General features: G+C 39.8%; 2 protein-coding genes across 11 annotated transcripts in view; one reads left to right on the top strand and one right to left on the bottom strand.

The window, feature by feature from the left end:
- Window positions 1-12,713, bottom strand: part of KAT6A (lysine acetyltransferase 6A) — a 115,171-nt gene extending 102,458 nt beyond the window's left edge. For 2 of the 4 annotated variants that reach the window (XM_045879902.2, XM_064585491.1), the window contains exons 1-2: window positions 12,575-12,713; window positions 9,066-9,974 (exon numbers count right to left, since the gene is read on the bottom strand). In XM_045879902.2, the coding sequence (XP_045735858.2) occupies window positions 9,066-9,665 (600 nt within the window). In that variant the 5' untranslated portion in view covers window positions 9,666-9,974; window positions 12,575-12,713. Of the gene's footprint in view, window positions 1-9,065; window positions 9,975-10,282; window positions 10,422-12,574 lie in introns of those variants that run through there. The other 2 variants (XM_045879901.3, XM_045879905.2) reach the window with 2 other exon arrangements.
- The window catches only part of AP3M2 (adaptor related protein complex 3 subunit mu 2), a 96,978-nt gene continuing 88,523 nt past the window's right edge, over window positions 12,524-20,978 (top strand). For 5 of the 7 annotated variants that reach the window (XR_010409675.1, XM_064585497.1, XM_064585496.1 and 2 more), the window contains exon 1: window positions 12,533-12,659. The gene's annotated coding sequence lies outside the window, so the exon portion shown is untranslated. Of the gene's footprint in view, window positions 12,660-20,978 lie in introns of all 7 variants that reach the window. The other 2 variants (XM_064585498.1, XM_045879907.3) reach the window with 2 other exon arrangements.

Below are 20,978 nucleotides of genomic sequence, written 5' to 3'. Positions count from 1 at the left end.
GGGTGGGGTTGGTGGGATCAAGCCCCACATGGGGCTCCACACTCAGCTCCAAGTCTACTTGAGAGATTCTCTTTCTCCCTCTCCCTCCCCCTCTGCCCCACCCCCTGCAAATGCTAGTGATCTCTCTTTCCCTCAAATAATTTTTTTAAAAAGATTCTCCCTCTGCCCCTCCCTCTCAAAAAACAAAAACAAAAACAAAAAAACAGGACCCTAAGGAATTCAACACACAAGATTCAGGCAAAAGATAAAAAGCCAGCAAACTGAAAATGAATTACCAGAGAGATGGAGAACAGGAAAGACACCTAGCAAAGAATTATCCCAAAGGTCAAGGGAGGAGAGAATGGTCAACAAGCACAGATGCTGCTGAAAAGTCAGGTAACATAAAGACTGAAAACTGTACACAAGAACTGTTTCAAATGGTGCTCTAGGACCAAAGGGCAGATTGCAACAGATACGGAATGAATACAGACTTTTTTTCAAGTTTCAAAATGAAGGAAAGGAGACAGGGTGTAGATGTACAGAAGGATCTCGAGCAGTGTTTTTGTTTTTATTCTAACTTGATGGGAGAGACTTCCCCATGTTAAGGGGGCAAAGAGTGGAAAGACTAGGAATATTATTGATGTGTGGACAAGGCCCCTGAGACAGGAGAGAACATAGATGAGTTCTAGACAAGACACTTCTTTCATATCCTCTGAAAAGGTAGCAAAGAGGGTAAAAATAAGTACAGACGTATTTAGGTTAGTGTAGGAGGGGTATAAACTGAATGAGCTCATATGGCCAGAGAGATTCCATTCTGTGAAGTAGAATATGGGAGTGTCTGCAGACAATGAGAAAAGCAAAAGGGCTAGAGGAAATACTGAACTGCTGCAGAGAGAACAGACGAAAGACACAGACATACATCCCAAAGCAGAACTGATTAAAGGCCACAAATTTGTAAGTGGCATCCCACCACATGGTTTGTGCAACTTTCTTCAAAATGATAAACAGTCCCATATAGGAGCAGGGAGAGAAAAATTGTTGGCTTAATGTCAAAGTTGGGGTTTGCCAATTAGAGGAGTAAAGCAAGTAACTGAGGTGACAAACCATAAGGCCAAGCAATTAGAAGAAAAACATCATAGTGGTGGGAGGGGCACACCCATCAAACTCACACATGGTACCTTCTCCAAAATATATACCATATGAGACCCTGATGAGATAAAAGAACAGGTATAGTAGGAGAGAATGGTGGAAGATTAGGGCAGTTATGGTCGGGTAGTAAGATAAAACAAAATTTAGGTTTCCATGGGTACACTGTCCTGGTTCATTCAAAGCATGTTCATGGGAGTGGATGTGAAGTATGTTGTTTCATGTATTTGTCTGAATTGCAATGATTAGACAAAAAGTAGCTGCTTCTGTCCTCTGATTCCCTCAGCCAGTTCTGTTAGAGCAGTGGTTCTTATCCCTGGCTATACATTCAATGCACATGGAGACTTCAAAACAAAACAACTTGAAATCTGGGCCCCCTAGATCTGCTAGAGTCTAATTTAACTGTTTGGTGTTTATTTTTTGAGGCTCCTTGGGCTGTTCTAAAGTGGATATAGTGTCAAGAACCACTGCTTTAGAAAGAACAGGGTTTTAGATTTATGTTATGAATTTAAAGAAAAATTGATTGGCATAAGAAGATAACTAAAGCAGGAAAATGATAAAAGAGGATCTAAATCCTAAATCAGATTAGAGATGTCCTCAACAGAAAAGTTGAAAAGCCATCTTAAAGCACAGCATCACACTTAACACACACAAAAAAATGTAACGTTTCTAAGGATTCTGTTACAGGTTCTAGAAAACTCAAGAGTTAAATGCTTCACTGTAGCCAATGAAGAAAAAAGAAAAACCTGCACTCTACTAAGCAGAAAGAATTGAAAACCAACACTTAACGGCAGCTCTCCAGGTCAACTACAGTTCACAATTCCCTGGAGGAAAAAGCAGCCTATAATATAAGCATGATAACCCCCCTTCCCCCCCCAACACACACACAAGGAATCTACCTCTTCACAAAAGGTAATGGCAAAGGAATCAGCTGTCTTCTTTCACACAAAGATTTTAAGTTTTTTAGCTACCAGATTTTTTCTACATCATTTACCAATAATCTTAAAACCACCCAATTATTTTATAAATAACTGTCCCCAATCTTAACCTTTATTTGCCATTATTCTAATGTATCTGCTAAATTTTACCACAGTAAAAGTAATGTAGAAATGAACTGACACAATGACCAAAAAAAGACAAAAATCGGTTGTCTGCTGCCTTCTCTTAAGGTTTACTATTACAAATCATCCAGAACCAAGACTATATATACATAACAATGAGGGTAGACTCTACATTCCTAATCTCCCCATACCCGATGCCTTTGATAAGAATTACTTCATTATTTAATAGAAAGGCTGGTACCTTTCTATCTCAGTCCTAAAATTTTTAAGTTCTAACCAATTATCCAAGTCCCTCAGAGGTCTATGTTACAGACTTTCTGAAAATCAGACTTAACTATAAGCAGACTTTTTTTTTTTTCCAAAATTCAAAGAGTACTTTCCCTTCCAGCGTTAAGGTAGCTCAACATGTTCTTCTAATATTAGCTAAAAAAATAAGACAACTTTCTAACTCCTCTAATTTGAGCCATAAGAAAGCAGCAGTCTTTTCCAAAAAAATTAAAAGTTGTTTCAAGAATGTATAGCTATCTTCAAACACTGAAACAAGCTGATTTACATATTTGTGGTTATAAAAACCACCAAAATTTTCTAGACCAGGGTTTATTCTATGGTTTCCATTAAGCAATACATTATTTTATACTCATTACTCTGTAATGCTTTAAAGCAGTACTACAGCTTAATAAAAAAAAAGCAAAGAATTGAGAAGTTTCTCCCAGATTAACTTGCTGTGCAGCACTGAACAAGACACTTAAATCTCTTGGGCCCTCAATTTCTCTATTTAAGATTAGAAACATTGTTATCCAAGATTGCTACTTGCTCAAAATTCTACAAAATGCAAAAGATTCTATTCTTTTTCTTTTCAAATAATTTATCTATACTTTGTAAGCATAATATAATCCAAATATAAAATATACCTTACTCAACACCACAGCCAAATTTATTTTTCCTTAGCAGGTTTTTTTTTTTTTTTAATTGCTGGCAGTTAAAAACCATTTTGACCCAGAATGGCATCCTGCAAATCTAAATGCTACACTACTATAATCCCCATGCTTAATTTCAACCCTTAACCAAATAGTGCCATACTACAAACTGTTTCTTCACCTGTTCCCTAATGAAGTTGAAAGTAATTCTTTGGGCTTGAATTTACAGAGTTATGTACAGTGCTGACGAAAGCCATCTGTTGGGAACTATTGGAAAACACCAGAAGAAATAGCCTAGATTTTCCTGGGAACCAGCTGCAGCTCATTGAGTCCTAATCCTGCTCCAGCTGGGAAAAGCAGAAGGGTGAAGTCGCTACAGGTCTAATTCATCTGCCGCAGATTCTTTGTGAACTGACTCCACCCATGAGCAGCCAATTGGTAAACAACTTTATCAGAGGAGGCTCTTAATAATTCCTATACACAACATTCATTTGTTTCTTTAAAAATGTTTAAATCACAACACCAAAAGTATTCATTATTGTAATTTTAACACTTCCCAGTTCACTAAAAACAAAAAACTTCTCAATTCTATTTTAACCAACCAACCTGGCAACCAGACTCAGTCCTCTTATATAGCTAAGATCCAAGTCAGTGTAGAAAATATACTTTCTCCAATGTTCTACATAGGAAGAGAAAAAGTCCTATTATCTGCTTTCATAGTATTAAAGGTAATTGGAATGTAAAAAAATACTGGCCCATGTATCAGGATGAACTAAATAAAAAACAGGCAGCATGGATAAGATAATGCATTTTGCATACATTCATTTTCTATTTGGTGTTTTATGAGAAGCCATAATGAAAACCTTTATTATTAAATGTTATTAGACAGCTATTATATAAATATACTACACCTATAAAATTTAACCATGTAAAATTCTCTGAGACTTCAATAAGAAAACATGTTAAAGCACTCAGAACAGTACTCAACGCATTGTTAGCCCTTAACAAATGTTAGCTATTAATAGGTTTCTATAAGCAACTGCTTACATTCCCTTGGCCTACTGATACAGGGCAAAGAAAGGTCAAGATGGTTAGATCCTCTAGATCCCTATTCCCGAAGCAATTTATAGTATCTGACATCTTCATTAATGTCTTCCCTTCATTTCATCAATTTATTAGAAGTTAGTCCAAGAAAGAGTAAAGTGGTACTGTCAAAAGTATAGGAAAAATATCTAGGTTGCATGCACTGGCTGGGTATAGAAGTTTTGATTAGCAATGGCTAAAACCAAAGATTGCTTTAGTAGATCAAATTTTCTTTCAGGGTGTGTCATGGGCTGAAAATTACCCAAAACACACACAGTTCACAGGCTAACTAGAAGACCCAAAATTGCCCATACAGCTGATTGTACTGTATTACAAAGATATCTCTGCCTGAGTTATTTTTAAAATTCTGGGTTTTTAATAAGACTAAGTCTGCTGAGACAAAGGCAATTCCTAACCACATTTATATTTAACCTACCTCAATAACTTGTAGTTAACAAATTTTTATTTCTAGCCAGCTTTTCCTCAGGGCCCACAACATTTAGAGTCACCAAAAAATGACATAGCATCAATTTTACTATAAAGGCCATTTCCAAATAGCTAAATCAAAGCTTTATTATTCTTAACTCAGTAACTTGAAAACATATTCCCAAATTCACATCTGTACATCAAAGCCCCACTTACTCTGTGAATTTAAAATGTCAAATTCTAGTAACAAAAATAATTTGGATTCTACTAACGGTTTACTGTATTGAGATAGAACTTATTTTAAAAAGGCTATAAATTTATCACTTGATCTTTCTCCTCCAGGTTACTAACCTAGCTGGGTAATAACCTAAACAATAACATTGGTTGACAATACTTTCTCTACCCTTTCCAACTAATGCTTCAGCAAATGTTCCACAACACTATTCAACAGAGTAACACTTTAATGATGTGGCTGATTATCACAAGAGTACAGTTTTCTGGACAAGTAATATGGAACATAAGCAATATATATTCAAGTACATTTTTCTGTGTTAAAATGAAGCCAAAAGTTTGAAATCAAGGTGAAAATTATTCCTGAAAAGGTTCCTTCCAAGACTCAGTGTCTAAAGATACAAACCATCACAGTCTCAAGTAATACAGCCTCCCCCAAGAAACATCTCATTATTTCTCAGGGATTCACAACACTTAATTGTTATGAACACAATGACTGTAAAAAACTAAAAGTTGTATTTTATACACTAAAAAAGAATCCCCAAAACATTTATTTCATCTCTCTTAGCCTTAATCCTCAACAAGACCTAAATCCTAAATTCATTGTTATGGTAAACATCTAAATGTTTGCTGAATATGAATAAATGAAACAAATGAACAAATTATTTACAGTAAAATCTGTATTTCAAAAGGAACAAAATTTGCAAGGGGCCAATTGTTATTTAAGCCAGTTTCACACTATCACCCTCATCTCCATGCCACAATTCAAGGAAAAGCAACATTTTGAATTCCCAAATGAAAGCATGCTATTACAGCCATGCAACAAATCCCAGACTGCAAATCAGAAAACTTCAGTAACAGATAAAATGAAAATTAATAAGCACAGACATTATCTTCAAGAAAAAAAAAATAAAACAAAATGTCATGTAGACAAAACCATTTCTTTGGGCGCCTGGGTGGCTCAGTCGTTAAGCGTCTGCCTTCGGCTCAGGTCATGATCCCAGGATCCTGGGATCGAGTCCCACATCGGGCTCCCTGCTCGGCAGGAAGCCTGCTTCTCCCTCTCCCACTCCCCCTGCTTGTGTTCCTGCTCTCGCTATCTCTCTGTCAAATAAATAAATAAAATCTTTAAAAAAAAAAAAACCATTTTTTTATGGACCTCAGGTATACAAAACTAGATTTTTCATAATCTCTGGTTTCTGATACATTCTTATCACTGGTTCAAGGCCAGTTTTAGAATCCAGTCTATCATAGAGAAAAAGACACAAACCGTGAAGGGGTAGAGGTATGGGGAAATGTGTCCTTTCATAATTAGAGAATGTGCTATGAAGTTAACACCAAGAACATTCACAATTGTGTACTTGACTGCAGTGACAGGCATTATATGTAACAACTCCCAAGAGGCAGTAGGTATAGCTGTTATAAAGACTGGAGCCAGACTGCCCAAGTTCAAATCCTAGCTTTGCCACTTAGTATCTCTGTGACTCGGAGAAATTACTAAACCTCTTGCCTCTTTATGAGGCATAAAGAGGTTTTATGCCTCAATTTCTTCACCTGTAAGATAACAGAACCTACTTCATTGAGTTGTATGAGAATTAAATAAGTTAGTACATGTATAGCTTTAAAGTAATGCCTGGCACATGGTAAACATATCAAGTTAAACAAAGTCACCATAAACTACCACAACCCTAAAGCTAGCTCAGAAATTTCCCTTACAACGTGGATAAAACTTTTAAATCATAGTATCCCACGGATTTTCCTCACTATTTACAAATGTGAAAACACACTTAACTTCAAGTGTGTTCACAAAAACTCTTAAAAATACAGTATTTCTACACAGCTGATCCCACCAAAAGTAGCAAAAACCACTCAGTTGCTGAAAATCTAACAGTTCTACAGTTCCTTCCAAAAGTTGATATCCCAAAGAAATAAAAGTTAAAATTCATATAGAAAAAAATAAAGAGGAACTTGAAATAATGCCATTTCAGTTCTAAGGAGAGTGCCTGGCCCACAACAGGTGCTCAATAACCTTTTGCTGAATTAATTAAGGCCTAAAAGTGGAACTACTTCTGGCCTACATTTTCCTTTCTCCATCACTGTCGAATACACCCTAATTTTTTTGAGAATATCTAGGTTCATAACAGCAAACCAATCAATTTTAAAAAGAGGAAAGAAAGTAAATAAAATACAATATAAAGAGCAAAACTATATAATCTGTTCAGAGAAGGAATAATTCCTCACTGTATTGTGATTTCAAATGTGAGCTTTTCCTATCTTTGGGGGAAGCACTCAGGAAAATCACTACTGAAAATAAGACTATTTAAAAATATATAACAGATCTCATCAACTCTAATTTCATAGATATCATAAAATTAGTTTTCAATTCAGACCAGTACACATATATAGAAGTCTCAATTCAATGAAACTCGATTTTCCTAAATGTATACTCCAAATTTAGTTACTTCAGTTAATAACACTATATATTACAGTTATGTAACCAAAAAGATATTTCTAACCAAAAAGATATTTCTAACCAAAGTAAACCAGCAAATCTCTACTGGATTAAACTTTTTTTTTTAATGTAGAGGTCTCAGCTCAGCTGTAAAGTAGGAATTGTTGGATTAGATGGTTCTCAAGATCCCTTTCAAAAGTAAAATCCTAGGGTGACAGGACTCAGATATGTCCCATAGTGTACTATATTGGCTACCTTTTAAAAATATGCACAACTGATGTCTTATGTATGGCTAATATTTTTAAAAATTAAAATATTTAATTCAAGCAAGGGAAACTATAATGAAAGCAAGCAGCCAGGTGTTCTAACAAGAATTTATAATACTCAATTCACACAACACTGAATTCATTGTAAACTATAAATTATTTCCTGTTTCCAGTAGTTAACCTGTAGATCATTTGGTAACAATTTCAGGAATCAATCATACTTCTTTTAACTTTAGCCATATGTGATCAAGAAACAGTTCTTACAGTAAGAGTTCTACAACAGCACTGAACTACAGAATAAAGCATTTTAGTTACCTGTCCACCTTGAATTTTTAATACCACACTTTTAATAAATGCTCAAATGACAACCATTCTATCAGAATCATTTCAAGGTTAATAACAGTAAGATAATGTTTCTATTTCAAAGTTCACAGGGAAAATTGAACCCTAAAATAGATCTCTAAAAACTTCATCAAAGAAAAATACTGTTTTCAATTGTTATTCAAACAAAAATCTATAGGTGGGTTATTAACTGCAATAAATTTAGACTGAATCTCAAATACTTTAAAATACATGCAATGTTAACTTTACAATCTTCTCAACCTAGAAGTAGCTTCCATGATCTTAGGCAAGATAAAGATTATTTTACTATTGTATACTAAAGTGTCCATCTGTACTACGACTCTCCCCAGAACTACAATTCAGAACACCTGAAATAAATTTACAGCTAAGACACTAGGTCAATGTAAAAAACTGCTACTAACAAAATTCTCCTCATCCCCCAGTATCTATTTAAGGGCCACATTTTGCTGTTTCTTAGTGTACTTTCAACTGCACAAAATAACAGCATGAAACACTGAGTACAGTAAGGTATACCACTGTGTATCAAAACTCACAACTCCACAGAACTTTAGGAATACAGGATACTTTATTCCTGACCCATGTAGTTACCCCTGTCATAAACAATAACACTTAGGACTTCATCCTATGAAAAGAATACATGACAGAAAGTTAGAATACAACAGAAATAAGAACTGATAAATTTGCTTAGCTATTACTATGGGCCAGGAGAATCAGTCTCACTCCTGCCTCATGATAATGTAAAACAAAAGAAAAAAAGGAAAAAGAGAGGTTCTTAGAATCACCTGCTTATTTCAAATCCAAGCCTCCAACATTTAGCAGCGCTCATCAACTGCCAGCAGTAAGATGTTGTAAGAACTTACAACAGCCTTCAAGTTGAATGCTACTTTTAAATTCTAATCTAAACATGTTCTTTTAGGTGCATCAATACACTCTGAGACTCAGGTATCAAATATTTCAAAGTATAAGGACAACGGTATCTACTGAATTCTAACAACTCATCAATAAAAAACCAGAGGTGATCATTCCATAAGTCCCCAAACACAAAACCTGAATGTAACTTCTATATAACTTCTTAGAAATATGACTTCATAGCATGCTGTAGCATCAGCTCTACGAACACTGATGCATATGCCACTCTTACCTTATCCTTTTCATGTGGAAGGAGTGACACTGGAGGTAAAGAGGAAAGAGACTCACAACTCTCTTTCCCATCCACACTGGTTGCTTTAGTGTTGAGCCGATAAAGAGGTCCATCTTTAAGGAGTCTGCCGTGGCCAACGGCTCGTTTAATAGCCAATCGTAATTGCTGGTGAAAGCCAGAGGCAGCACTGCCTCCAAATAATGCAGACACATCCTTCTGACCTTTCAAAAAACGTTCAATGCTTTTCAAAGTCGAGCCACTGGACTCTGCCAAGCCCTCAACTGCACGCTTGATCAGTTTATTCCAATCTACATTTTGTTTATTATCCAATTTTCCATGGTTTCGGGGTTTAGGAAGTGCTATTCGCCCAGGATTATCAGGATCTTTATAGGAATTGAGTCCTTTATTGGAGACTTTTAAAATTGTTCCATCTTTAACACTCAACTCCAATTGTTCTAAAACAGTTTTACGATCCAAGCCATGGGATGAAGACACTGCATTGCATATCCTTTCTTCTGAAGGACGCTGTTTTTGCTTCTTCACTTTTTTGATGGCCTCCAAAATCCACTCCGTATACAGCGGGTTAGCGAGTTTTACCATGGTGAAGGATTCTGTATATCCATAGAGTCGTTATCCCTTATCCTGATGCTGAGTAAGTTTTACACCATGGAAAACAACATTCTCGGAGGCTGGGAACCAGTTAACCATAGCATACAAGTTTTCTGGCCTGAGTCCTTTCTCCCTTCACAGAGTGCCTCCTCACTTTTACTTTAGAAACCAAAACAACCTGTTATTTGAAATGTCTTTAAATTTCCCAATAAACTTCTCAATAGCACCACACATGGATCTCTTCATAAAGTTGTAACTCAAGAACATCTCCTTCCCAGCAGAAAAATGTGCATCTTATGCCTGAAAAACAAACAAGGTCAGTTTTCTATCAAGTCCCATTTTGTAAATAAGCTAATAACTGAGACATCCTAGTCTTTAAAGATAATCAAATATCAAGTGTTTACTGAGCACCTGTAGAGTTTTAACAAGTTTCTACCAACATTCCAAAAACAGTTATGTATGTAAACCATTGGGGTAAAAAGGAAAAAAAAAAAAGATGAATAATTAGGATACAATGAGGAAACAAGATGAGACATACTATGAATGACCTTAGGCTACAACTAAGCAGAGGGGTGCTGACTATTCTGTACTCCACAATCTCTGCTCACCAGTCTATGAACTGAAACTCTTCCTTGACATCTTTCCCCAAGAACCTATTCAGCACTTCAACAAGTATCTGGATTAGTAGAAAGAATCCTGCAATGAAAGTAAGAGTGAATCTTTCATCTTTCAAAATTCCAGACATTCAAACTGCATAAAAACAGTCAAAAAAAAAAAAAAAGTCAATAAGGCAAAAAAAATTGAGAAAATTTTAACTATTTCATATATTAAAAGAAACAAAGAATACAATTTACACAGATAAAGTTCATATTTTAAGTACATTACTGTAAACATTCCAAATGGAAACAAAAATAATATTGAAAATCAAGTGAGAAAGTCGTTAAAGAATTTTAAAATCCAAATTCAAATTTTAAGAACTACACGCTGATAGCTTCTCCTAAATCAAACTAAAATACTAATATTCGATATACTAGAGGGAGAAACAACTGTCAAAACGTTCACAACCAAGCTACAGATAAACTAGAAGTAAGAAAGGTCCAGAATCACTGGGTTCAAAAATGCACACACTACATATCAAATGTACTATATTGCCTGTTGGCAGGTTTAAAGAAATCTCACAGATTCAAGATTGCTGACCTGAAATGTACATTAATGAGTAAAACACAAGCACATAAATATATTCCCTCTTCAGGATCAAAGTCAATAGTCTTCTTTGAAACAAAAAGATCTGGCAGATACACATCTTTTTGAAAATCACCAAAATAATGAATTCTGAATCAAATTAACTTCTTTGCTTCCAAAAAATAAATATAACGACTTATTTTTTTTAGAACGTCTGCTCTTGTTCTGAGGAGCATTTGCATTACAACATAAACAATGATAGAAAAATGGCTCCCGCAGCAAGTATTAGGACTGACATTAAAATCAAAAGGAAAACTAACAGACATTAGGAAAGCTACAGTCCTATCAACTCTAATAGGAAAGAAAAGGCTGAAGTAAACACTCAAACCTGAGCCAAGATTTATTTTTAAATTAGCTGACTAAAAAGAAGCCCCCCTGAGAGAGCTATGCTTCATTTTGGTGAGAGCCTCGGGAGGATAGAAATCATAGTCTTATTACTCCAAGAACGTTCATTATATAGACATTAACGCTAAACTAAATGAGAGGCTACAACCTGAGTTTAAGAAGCTGGGAACGTCCTAATTGATTATGCTCGCAGGTAAACGAATGAATGACAGCTACTCATTGTCTCTCTGGCCAGGGTTTTCACCAGTCTCCAGGTCTTCCGAAAGTAAAGCGCCTGCAGACTTGAACTTTAACTCTCTGAAAGTACACCAGCGGCTAGAGAGAAAGTACAACTTGCTTCCGACAGTCCTTCCCCGGTCTCCATTCCCCACCCCCAGACACATCTTCGCGCTCTCTTTTTAAAGAGCGAGAAACTTTAAAAACTTGGAACTGCACAACCCTGCAGCTTGCCAACGGGTAGCTTCGCCGTTCCCATTAGATGGAAACAGAACCCGAGGACTAAGTTAACAATGAAATCACGTGAAAGAGTTAAGAGCAATGTATCTCCCATTCCCGGCTCCTCCAAATCCTAAGCTCCACAGAGGCCGGTTCAAAGGAGGCGTTTGGGGCACGCAGGCTGCCCAAGGAGCCTGACAGGTCCCGCAGCTCCCGTCCAAACCGGCCGAAGGTTGACAGGCAGCCCGCCGCCTCCCCTCCCAGCACAGGGGCTGACAGCCCGACAGACACAACACCACACGTGCTGCCTCCTCCGCACCACAACACCCGCCAGCCTGTCACCCCCACTTGCCGCCTCAGCCCCGCTCGGATCTCAGCGAACCCGGACGGAGCCGGAGAGCGAGCGCCCGGGAGCGCGGGCAGAAGGGGCCGCGCCCGGCCTGGGGCGGCGAGCGGCCGGGCGCAGGTGGGGCCGGGGCTGTGGGCGCGCCCCCGAGGGAGAGCGGGCTCGCCGACACAGCCCAGCCCGAGGCTCGGCGGCCTGGGCCGCTCGCAGCCCGCCCACCCGCCGGCTCCCAGGGGCTGGGCCCGGCGGGCGGGCAGGCGGGCGGGCGGCGGGGGCGTTGGGCCCGCGAGAGCCGGACCGGCGGGCGGCGCGCGGGCCGCGGGGCGGGGGGAGCCGGGCGCCGGCCGGGCGCGAGGGGGCGGCCTCGGCGCCCCAGCCCGAGGCCTGGCGCAGAGCAGCGGGAGGCGGCGCAGGCCGCGGCGGGGCCTGCGGCGGCCCGCCGACCCCGCGAGGCGGCGGAGCGGGCCCCCGAGGGGCTCAGCCTCGGGCTCGACGGCCAGGGGCGGTCGCCGGTGGCTCCTCGGCTACTTACCGGGGGGGAAGAGAGCCGGGATCCCGGGGCCCCGGGCCGGACCGCGGAGATGCCCCAAACTGACACGGCCGCCATCTTGGAGACAGTGAGCCCCGGCCGGGGGGAGGGGAGGCGAGGCGGCGGAACAGCCGCGGGGGGAGGGGAAGCGTCGCGAGGGAACGGCTGCCTGGGGGAGGGAGCGGGAACAGCCTGGGAGGGAGGCGAGGGGGGAGGGAGAAGGGGAGGCACGAAGGGGGGCCGGCGAGGAGCGGGAAGAGCTGCGCCGAGAGCCAGGAAAGGCCGGAGGGCGGGGCGGGACAGGAGAGAAGAGCCGGCCGGGCAGGTCACGTGGGGCCGGTACAAAAGGCCAAAGCCAAAGTGGGAGGAGGACCTGATAGGCCCCAGGCCAACAACTGGGGGTTCCTTCTCTTCTTTCTCACGCTGTTAGGTCAGGCGGATAGCGGGAGGAGGAGATGGTGTATCCCCATTACACAGCTGGGGAAGCTGAGGACAGGCGCATGGGTGGGGTGGCTTCAGTATGGCACGGAAATCCGGTGGCCAGACGATCTGAACTCCTGATGATGTCTGTTTACAGTTAGCAGATCCTCCCTCCCCACTTCTGTGCCCTCACCCCACTTCCACAGTGACTCTCCTGGAACCCGAGGTCGAGAGCTGGGGGAGTGGGGAGGGGACAAAGGGCGGGAGGAAGTTGCCTCCCTTTATTATTCCCTTTTTGCTCTCACTAGCACCCCACATATCTCACCCTACTGTATGTAGGAAAGAGTAGGTGCAGTGAGGAGGGGAAAAAGGGTGGAAACTTAGACACCCATAGCAAGCCCTTTCACCACAATGACTTCATCCTCCCTACAACGGAGAGTCTTGTTGGACCTTACCAAGCCATTTGTATAGGAAACAGCAAAGACTTGGGTCCGGTGACTTGCACAAGGTCACACAGCTCTTGTGTGGCACACATCTGAGTTTGAAGCCTTGATCTCTTTTGTTCCACTGTCTTCTACCCATGCCCTATGCAGAATTGCTTTTTTCCGAATTGATAGCTGAACCATGAACTGGCACTTCTCATGGCCTGTTTTCTACTGGCGACATGTATGTTTCTTTGTCTTGTCTCTCGTCTAGTTTAATCTCCTTAAGGCAGAGATTGAGTCATACTTTTTTTTTTCCTGCAGTAAGTGACAAACGAATAGACATATTAAATGCTTAATAATTTTTAGTGGAAGTGTTTTCCTGCTACTGGACTTTTTTTTTTTTTTTTAAGATTTTATTTATTTATTTGAGAGAGAGAGCATGAGAGGGGGGAGGGTCAGAGGGAGAAGCAGACTCCCTGCCGAGCAGGAAGCCCAATGCGGGACTCGATCTTGGGACTCCGGGATCATGACCTGAGACGAAGGCAGTCGCTTAACCAACTGAGCCACCCAGGCGCCCTCCTGCTACTGGACCTTTAACTGCTTTGTGCCCCGCCCCCATGTAGACTGTCCTCCCTACCACCTCCTAATTTCATCTCAGCTTTACCTTTTAAAGACCACCCCTTCACTCACTGTTTTAACTTTGATTTGTATTTTCTTTCTGAACTTTCATAATATTGACCATTTGCCTTATTCCTTTGGCACTTGATATGTTGCTCTTGTATACATTTTATGAATATATTCCCAGACATATGCTCTTTGGGAATGCCTCTGTATCTCCAGTGGCATAGGATTATACAAGCAGTACAGACTCAAAAAAAAAAAAAAAAAAAATGTTCCTACTGAGTGAACATTTCTTCAGTCACTAAGAAAAAGATGGAATTTTTATCCCCAAAACCAGCCCTGCCTCATTTATCTCTTTAGCTTTTATCCGTTCTAATCCTTAGCCTTATTGTTCTATACCACAGGCCGTCTAGATCATTCAGTAATAACATAGGAATTTATATCTTCAGATGATAGTCCAGCCAACTCCATATTCTAGTATTGACACTGATAACATAAGTGTGGTGTGGTGAGATTTACTGAATCACTCTTCATCATTTACTTCCAAGCCACATCCCCAAATGAGAGGAATTTGGGAATACAAAATAATGTGTTAGAAAGGATATTTTCCATCCTAGATGAATTAGACAGATGAAGTCTTAGGTAAAATGGGAGCTCTTTGTAATGGAAATCATCCAGAAGGAAAAAAAATGTGGTGGGAGAGTGGGGATTCTCTTAGAAGAATAAAATAAGGTTTTATTTCCCAAAAAGGACAGATGAAGTCATATTAATAGAAAATGAGTTCTTCATATGAGACTAGTATGTGGTCTTCACAAGAAAAATAATGCAGAGATGAGTCGTGTTTGCTTTTTGATAATTTGGAAGAAAACTAACCGTAGCCATTCCTGTGAAAAGAACAAGCTGGAGTTTAAGCACATAGTAGCAAGAATTTAAAACAATTTACAACTGGGGTGCCTGGGTGTCTCAGTCGTTAAGCATCTGCCTTCGGCTCAGGTCATGATTCCGGGGTCCTGGGATTGAGCCCCACATCGAGCTCCCTGCTTGGCAGGAAGGCTGCTTCTCCCTCTCCCACTCCCCCTGCTTGTGTTCCCTCTCTTGCTGTGTCTCTCTCTGTCAAATAAATAAAATCTTTAAAAATAAATAAATAAAACAATTTACAACAACAAAGCACAGTTTAGCTTTTCAAACAACTTCCATAGAGAGTCTTTGCTTTACATTTGCATATTTAATGGCACATTCCAGAGGTCATCTCAAAATAAAAGGTTTGCCACAAAGATCAAAGCCCTCATCTTTTGCATGTTAAAAACAATCCCTAGCACTGAAAGGACAGCTTTTCTTGGTTCAAATTTTAGTCAGAATTCAGCTCTGGGGGACTGGCAGCTCAAAGTTACTTACCCTGTCCACATTTTGCTCTAGAAAGCCCTGCCTTTTCAGTTATATTTGTTAACTACATTTTTTTTTAAGATTTTATTTATTTATTTATTTGAGAGAGAGAATGAGAGAGAGAGCACATGAGAGGGGGGAGGGTCAGAGGGAGAAGCAGACTCCCTGCCAAGCAGGGAGCCGGATGCGGAACTCGATCCAGGGACTCCAGGATCATGATCTGAGCTGAAGGCAGTCGCTTAACCAACTGAGCCACCCAGGCGCCCTGTTAACTACATTTTATACAGAGTTCAGCTAAGCCGAAAATAGGAAGGCTGTTGTATCCTTGTTTCAACAGGAAAAGTTTTAGTCCATTTATATTTAGTATAATTACTGCTGTATTTGGATTTATACATGCCCTCTTACTATTTATTTCTTTTTGCCCACTTATTCATATCCCTTATTCTGTTCTTTGTTGCCTTCTTTTGAATTAAAATATTTTCATTATGCCATTAACCTCCTCTATTAGCTTATTAATTACACATTCTTTTAGAAGTCAGAGATTACAACATGACTCTTTGACTTCTTACACTCTGATATAAATGATTACTTGTACCACTTCCCCAAGAATGCCAAAACCTTAAAATACAATGCTCCCACTTACCCCTTCCCCTTTTGTGTTTATTTTTGTCATAGATTTTAATTGTGCATATATTTTAAGCCATACAAGATTTATAATCATTTTTCTGTACAGTCAATACTCATTATATTTACTTACACATTTATCCTTTAAGGTACACCTTGTTCCAATACGCATTTATATGCTTCTGACTGGAATTTTTTCCTTCTGTTTGAATAATTCCTCTATTAAGAGCAGGTCAACTGGTGACAAGTTCTCTCCACTTGCTGGGTGTAGAAATTCTAGTTTAGTAACTTTTTTTCCCCTCAGCATTTTAAAGATGTCACATGGGGCTCCCTGCTCAGTGGAGAGTCTGCTTTTCCCTCTCCCTCTGTCCCTCCCCCTGCTTGTGCTTGCTCTCTCTCTCTCAAATAAATAAATAAAATCTTAAAAAAAAAAAAAAGATGACCCCTAGTTTCCATCATTTCTTTGTCACTCTTGAAAAATAATGTATTTTTTCTCCTAGCTCCTCTTGGTATTTTTTTTCTTTAGTTCTCAACAGTTTTCCTGTGATATGTCTAGATGTGGTTTTCTTTGTACTTATCCCACTTGGGTTCTGAGGTGGGATGAGTGCCTCTCAAGGAGTTCCTTGAATCTGTAGTTTGATAACTTTTATCTGTTTTAGAATACTCTTGGTCACTATCTCTTCTTATCTCTCTTTTCCTTTTAGGACTTCAGTTATACATATGTCAGAATTTTTCACTCTTTACCATCTGCATTTCCTGTCATCTTTTCTGCCTCTTTGTGCATGAGTCTGTATATTTTGTACCTATCTATCTAAATCTTCTCTTCAATCTGTTTGTTGAGTTCTTTAAAAAAAAAAGATTTTATTTATTTGACAGAGAGAGACACAGTGAGAGAGGGAACATGAGCAGAGGGAGTGGGAGAGGGAAAAGCAGGACTCCCGCTGAGCAGGTAACCCAACGCGGGGCTCGATCCCAGGACCCTGGGATCATGACCTGAGCCAAAGGCAGACGCTTAACCGACTGAGCCACCCAGGTGCCCCTGTTTGTTGAGCTCTTAATATTGGTCATTTTATTTTTAAGTTCTAGAATTTTCATATGGTTTTTTTATTTTTTTATTTTTTTATTTTTTAAGATTTTATTTATTTATTTGACAGAGAGAGACACAGCGAGAGAGGGAACACAAGCAGGGGGAATGGGAGAGGGAGAGGCAGGCTTCCCGCGGAACAGGGAGCCCAATGCGGGACTCGATCCCAGGACCCCGGGATCATGACCTGAGTCGAAGGCAGACGCTTAACGACTGAGCCACCCAGGCGCCCTTCATATGGTTTTTTTAAAAAAAATAAAATCCAATGCATTTGGAGAAATTCTCTTTTTATTTATTTTCTCCACCTTTACCTATACTTTCTTGATATATCAATCCTAGCAATTTTAAATCTTTCTGATCATTATAATAGCTAGATCTTCTGTGGGTCTATTTCTATTGTATATTCTTTCCATTGGTTTTTGGTCATTTTGTTTTTACTGGCTCTTGGCCTGCCTGGTAATTTTTAACAGAATGTCACACATTAAGTATGAAAAATTACAGAGGCTCTGGATAAAATTATCTTCATTTAGAGGCTCTGTCCTCTACAAAGTAGTTAAAATGAGAGCTGAATACCTTAATCAGAAACTGAACTAACTTGAGGTTGGGTTTTGGCAAGGTTTAATCCACCTCTTTTTTGCTTCTGTTCCTATAACTCAGCCCTCCAGGTGTTCCAACTGAGAATCTTGTGTGTTCCCTGGGGCCCTTGACACCCATGGATACTGAAGTCTAATCTTCATTTCCTCAGAATCATGAGACTGCAAAAAAAAATCCACTCTGCTTTTCAGAGGTTTTCTGCTTGGTAGCTTAGCTTTCTTTCCCATTCATCTTCAGAATTTGGCAAGTGACCTGTGGGAATCTAGCAGAGTACTGGGCTCATTCACCTTTCCCTTCTCACTGAGAATCTGGCCTTTTTGGTCTTTATGTTTTTCTCTCCAACCTTGGTTAACTGCCAAAATCCCTGTGGGCATTTTTGCCTCTTAGTGCCACTTTCTTGCTTCTGTTCCAAAACTCAGACTGGTCTTATGCCCAGAGTTTTCCTGAGGGACAAAGGTGCTGGAGAATATCATGTCACCTCTGGCTGTAGTTTCCCATTCTTTAATACTGTGTCCTCTTAAGTCCTGGTTGCCTCAGTTGTTCGCTGATGTCTCCAAATAGATGTCTTATATTTTATCTACTCACTTAATTGTTTTAAATTGGATCGTTGGTTGGCTGTAACTACCCCATCATATTCAGAACCAGGAAAAGTTTTAAAAATGAAAAGGTCTGGCCTTCCCTCTAATTAGAAGAATGTCTGAACAAGCCTTTGCCTAAGGTATCAAGATATAGTTTCCAGGGCGCCTGGGTGGCTCAGTTGGTTAAGCAACTGCCTTCGGCTCAGGTCATGGTCCTGGAGTCCCGGGATCGAGTCCCACATCAGGCTCCCTGCTTGGCGGGGAGTCTGCTTCTCCCTCTGACCCTGCCCCCCTCATGCTCTCTCATTCTCTCTCTCTCTCAAATAAATAAATAAAATCTTTAAAAAAAAAAAAGATATAGTTTCCAACACTGTGTGTATATCAAAATCACCTGAGTACTTTTTAATAAGTAAAGATTCCAGGATTCCACACTAAACCTACTAAATCTGAGTTTCTGAGAGAGAGATGAATTTAGCTCTATATTTTTAAAAACTCTTCAGGTAAAACTTCTGTTCTAGCCATGATTGAGTAATAGGGACTGGATTTGTCCTCCCCTCATAAACAACTAGAAAACCTGGCAAAAAGTATGAAACAATGGTTTTCAGACATTGGACAATAGACAGTATAAGATAGTAATCACTGGGGTGCCTGGGTGGCTCAGTTGGTTAAGCATCCAACTCTTGATTTTGGCTCAGGTCATCATTTCAGGGTTGTGGGATTGTAGGGCTCCATGTTCAGCATGAGTCTGCTTGAGATTCACTCTCTCCCTCTCCCTTTGCCCCTCTCCCTGCTTGTGCATGGGTGCGCATGCTCTCTCTCTCAAATAAGTAAATAAATAAAATCTTGGGGAAAAAAAGAAGATGGGGCACCTAGGTGGATTAGTCAGTTAAGTGTCTGACTTTGATTCAGGTATGATCTCAGGGTCCTGAGATCAAGCCCTGCTTCTGGCTCTGCTTCTCCCTCTCCCCCTACCTCTCCCCACCCCCCTCCACTCATGCTCTCTCTCTCTCAAATAAATAAAATCTTAAAAATAGAAAAAAAGACAGTGATCACTAAAACAAGAGAAGTGAATAAGTTGAGCCATATAATTGCTCCAGCCTACTGCTTTGAGAAGGTTTCTAGGCCATAGGACTGAGAATGGGGAGCCCAGAGCTCAGCAATATGGCTGAGTTGAGGAGGCTAATGTCAGAACTAAGGGAGAAAAAGACAGCTAACATTTGCAAGACAGAGAACCAGAAAGGAAAAAGATGCATGTGTACAGAACTCAATATCTACAGAGGAGTCCTTTTAATTTGTGAATGAATATTGATTTGCACATTTTTGAGAAGAAACAAATTGGGGGAAAGAATCATTCAAAAAGGGTAGGTAAAACAATTCCCAGGATATCCATATGGATGGAAATAGTGCCTGTTTCCAGAAGCCAGGATAAAAAACTTCTATTTTTTTTCAAGATTTTATTTATTTTATTTGAGAGAGAAAGAGAGAGCATGAGGGGGGAGGGGCAGAGGGAGAGGGAAAGAATCTTAAGCAGACCCCAACACTGGGCTCGATCTCACGACCCTAAGACCACGACCCAAGCTGAAACCAAGAGTCGGACATTCAACGGACTGAGCCACCCAGGCACCCCTAGAAAAACTTTTAAACATTTAAGGCCTTAGATAGAGTCCTTAGGAGGACTTAATATTATTCTTCAGGATGAATTTATCCTATATTAGGGATTAGGGGAGAGATTTGAAGAAATAATGGCCGCAATATTGCCAAATTGAATAAAAACTATAAATCCACAAGTTCAAGGAGTTCAATGAACACTGAGCAGAATAAACAAAGTCATAGCCACACCAAGGCATATTTTAGTAAAATTGCTGAAAACCAATGATAAAGAAAAAAATCTTAACAGTTGCCAAGAAAAGAAAGACACATGATCTGTGAAGCAATAAAGAATTATACCAGATTTCTCCTTAGAAACTATACAACCAAGAAGAAAATGAAAAAAAATCTTCAGATTTCTGAAAGACAAAAAGAAATCAATCTATAATTCTTTATTCAGCAAAAATACCTTTCAGAAATGGAGGGAAAATAGAGACTTTTTCAGACAAAAAGAAAAAAAAAGCTAAGACAAATTTATCCCTAGCTGACCTAAACTGCCAGAAATGTTGAAATTTTCTTCAGAAAGAAGAGGAAAAGATATATCCTTTATTAGATGGAAATTTGGATTTATGGAAAAGCATTAAGTGTACTGGAAATGAGAAATGTGTGGATAAGTGTATATATTCATCTAAATCTCTTTATATGATTGATTTTTTTTAAAGATTTTATTTGTTTATTTATTTATTTGACAGAGAGAGAAACAGCGAGAGAGGGAACACAAACAGGGGGAGTGGGAGAGGGAGAAGCAGTCTTCCCGCAGAGCAGGGAACCCGATGCGGGGCTTGATCCCAGGACCCAGGGATCATGACCTGAACTGAAGGCAGATGCTTAACAACTGAGCCACCCAGGCGCCCCTATATGATTGATTTTTAAGAGAAATTAATAACAATGTATGTAGAGTTTAAAACTTATGTAGAAGTAAAATGAATGGTACAGTTGTCTGGGGAAATAGGAGTTAACTGTTGCAAGGTTTTACAATGTACATGCAGTGGCATACTATTTGAAAGTAGACTGAGATAAGCTAAAGATGC

This window comes from Mirounga angustirostris, unplaced genomic scaffold (assembly GCF_029215605.1).
Source record: "Mirounga angustirostris isolate CCGP_5_RB_7025 unplaced genomic scaffold, mMirAng1.0.hap1 SCAF_2, whole genome shotgun sequence".
Classification (NCBI taxonomy): Eukaryota; Metazoa; Chordata; class Mammalia; order Carnivora; family Phocidae; genus Mirounga; species Mirounga angustirostris.
The sequence above is the reverse complement of the archived record's forward strand: the minus strand, read 5'-3'. Positions and strand labels throughout refer to the sequence as shown.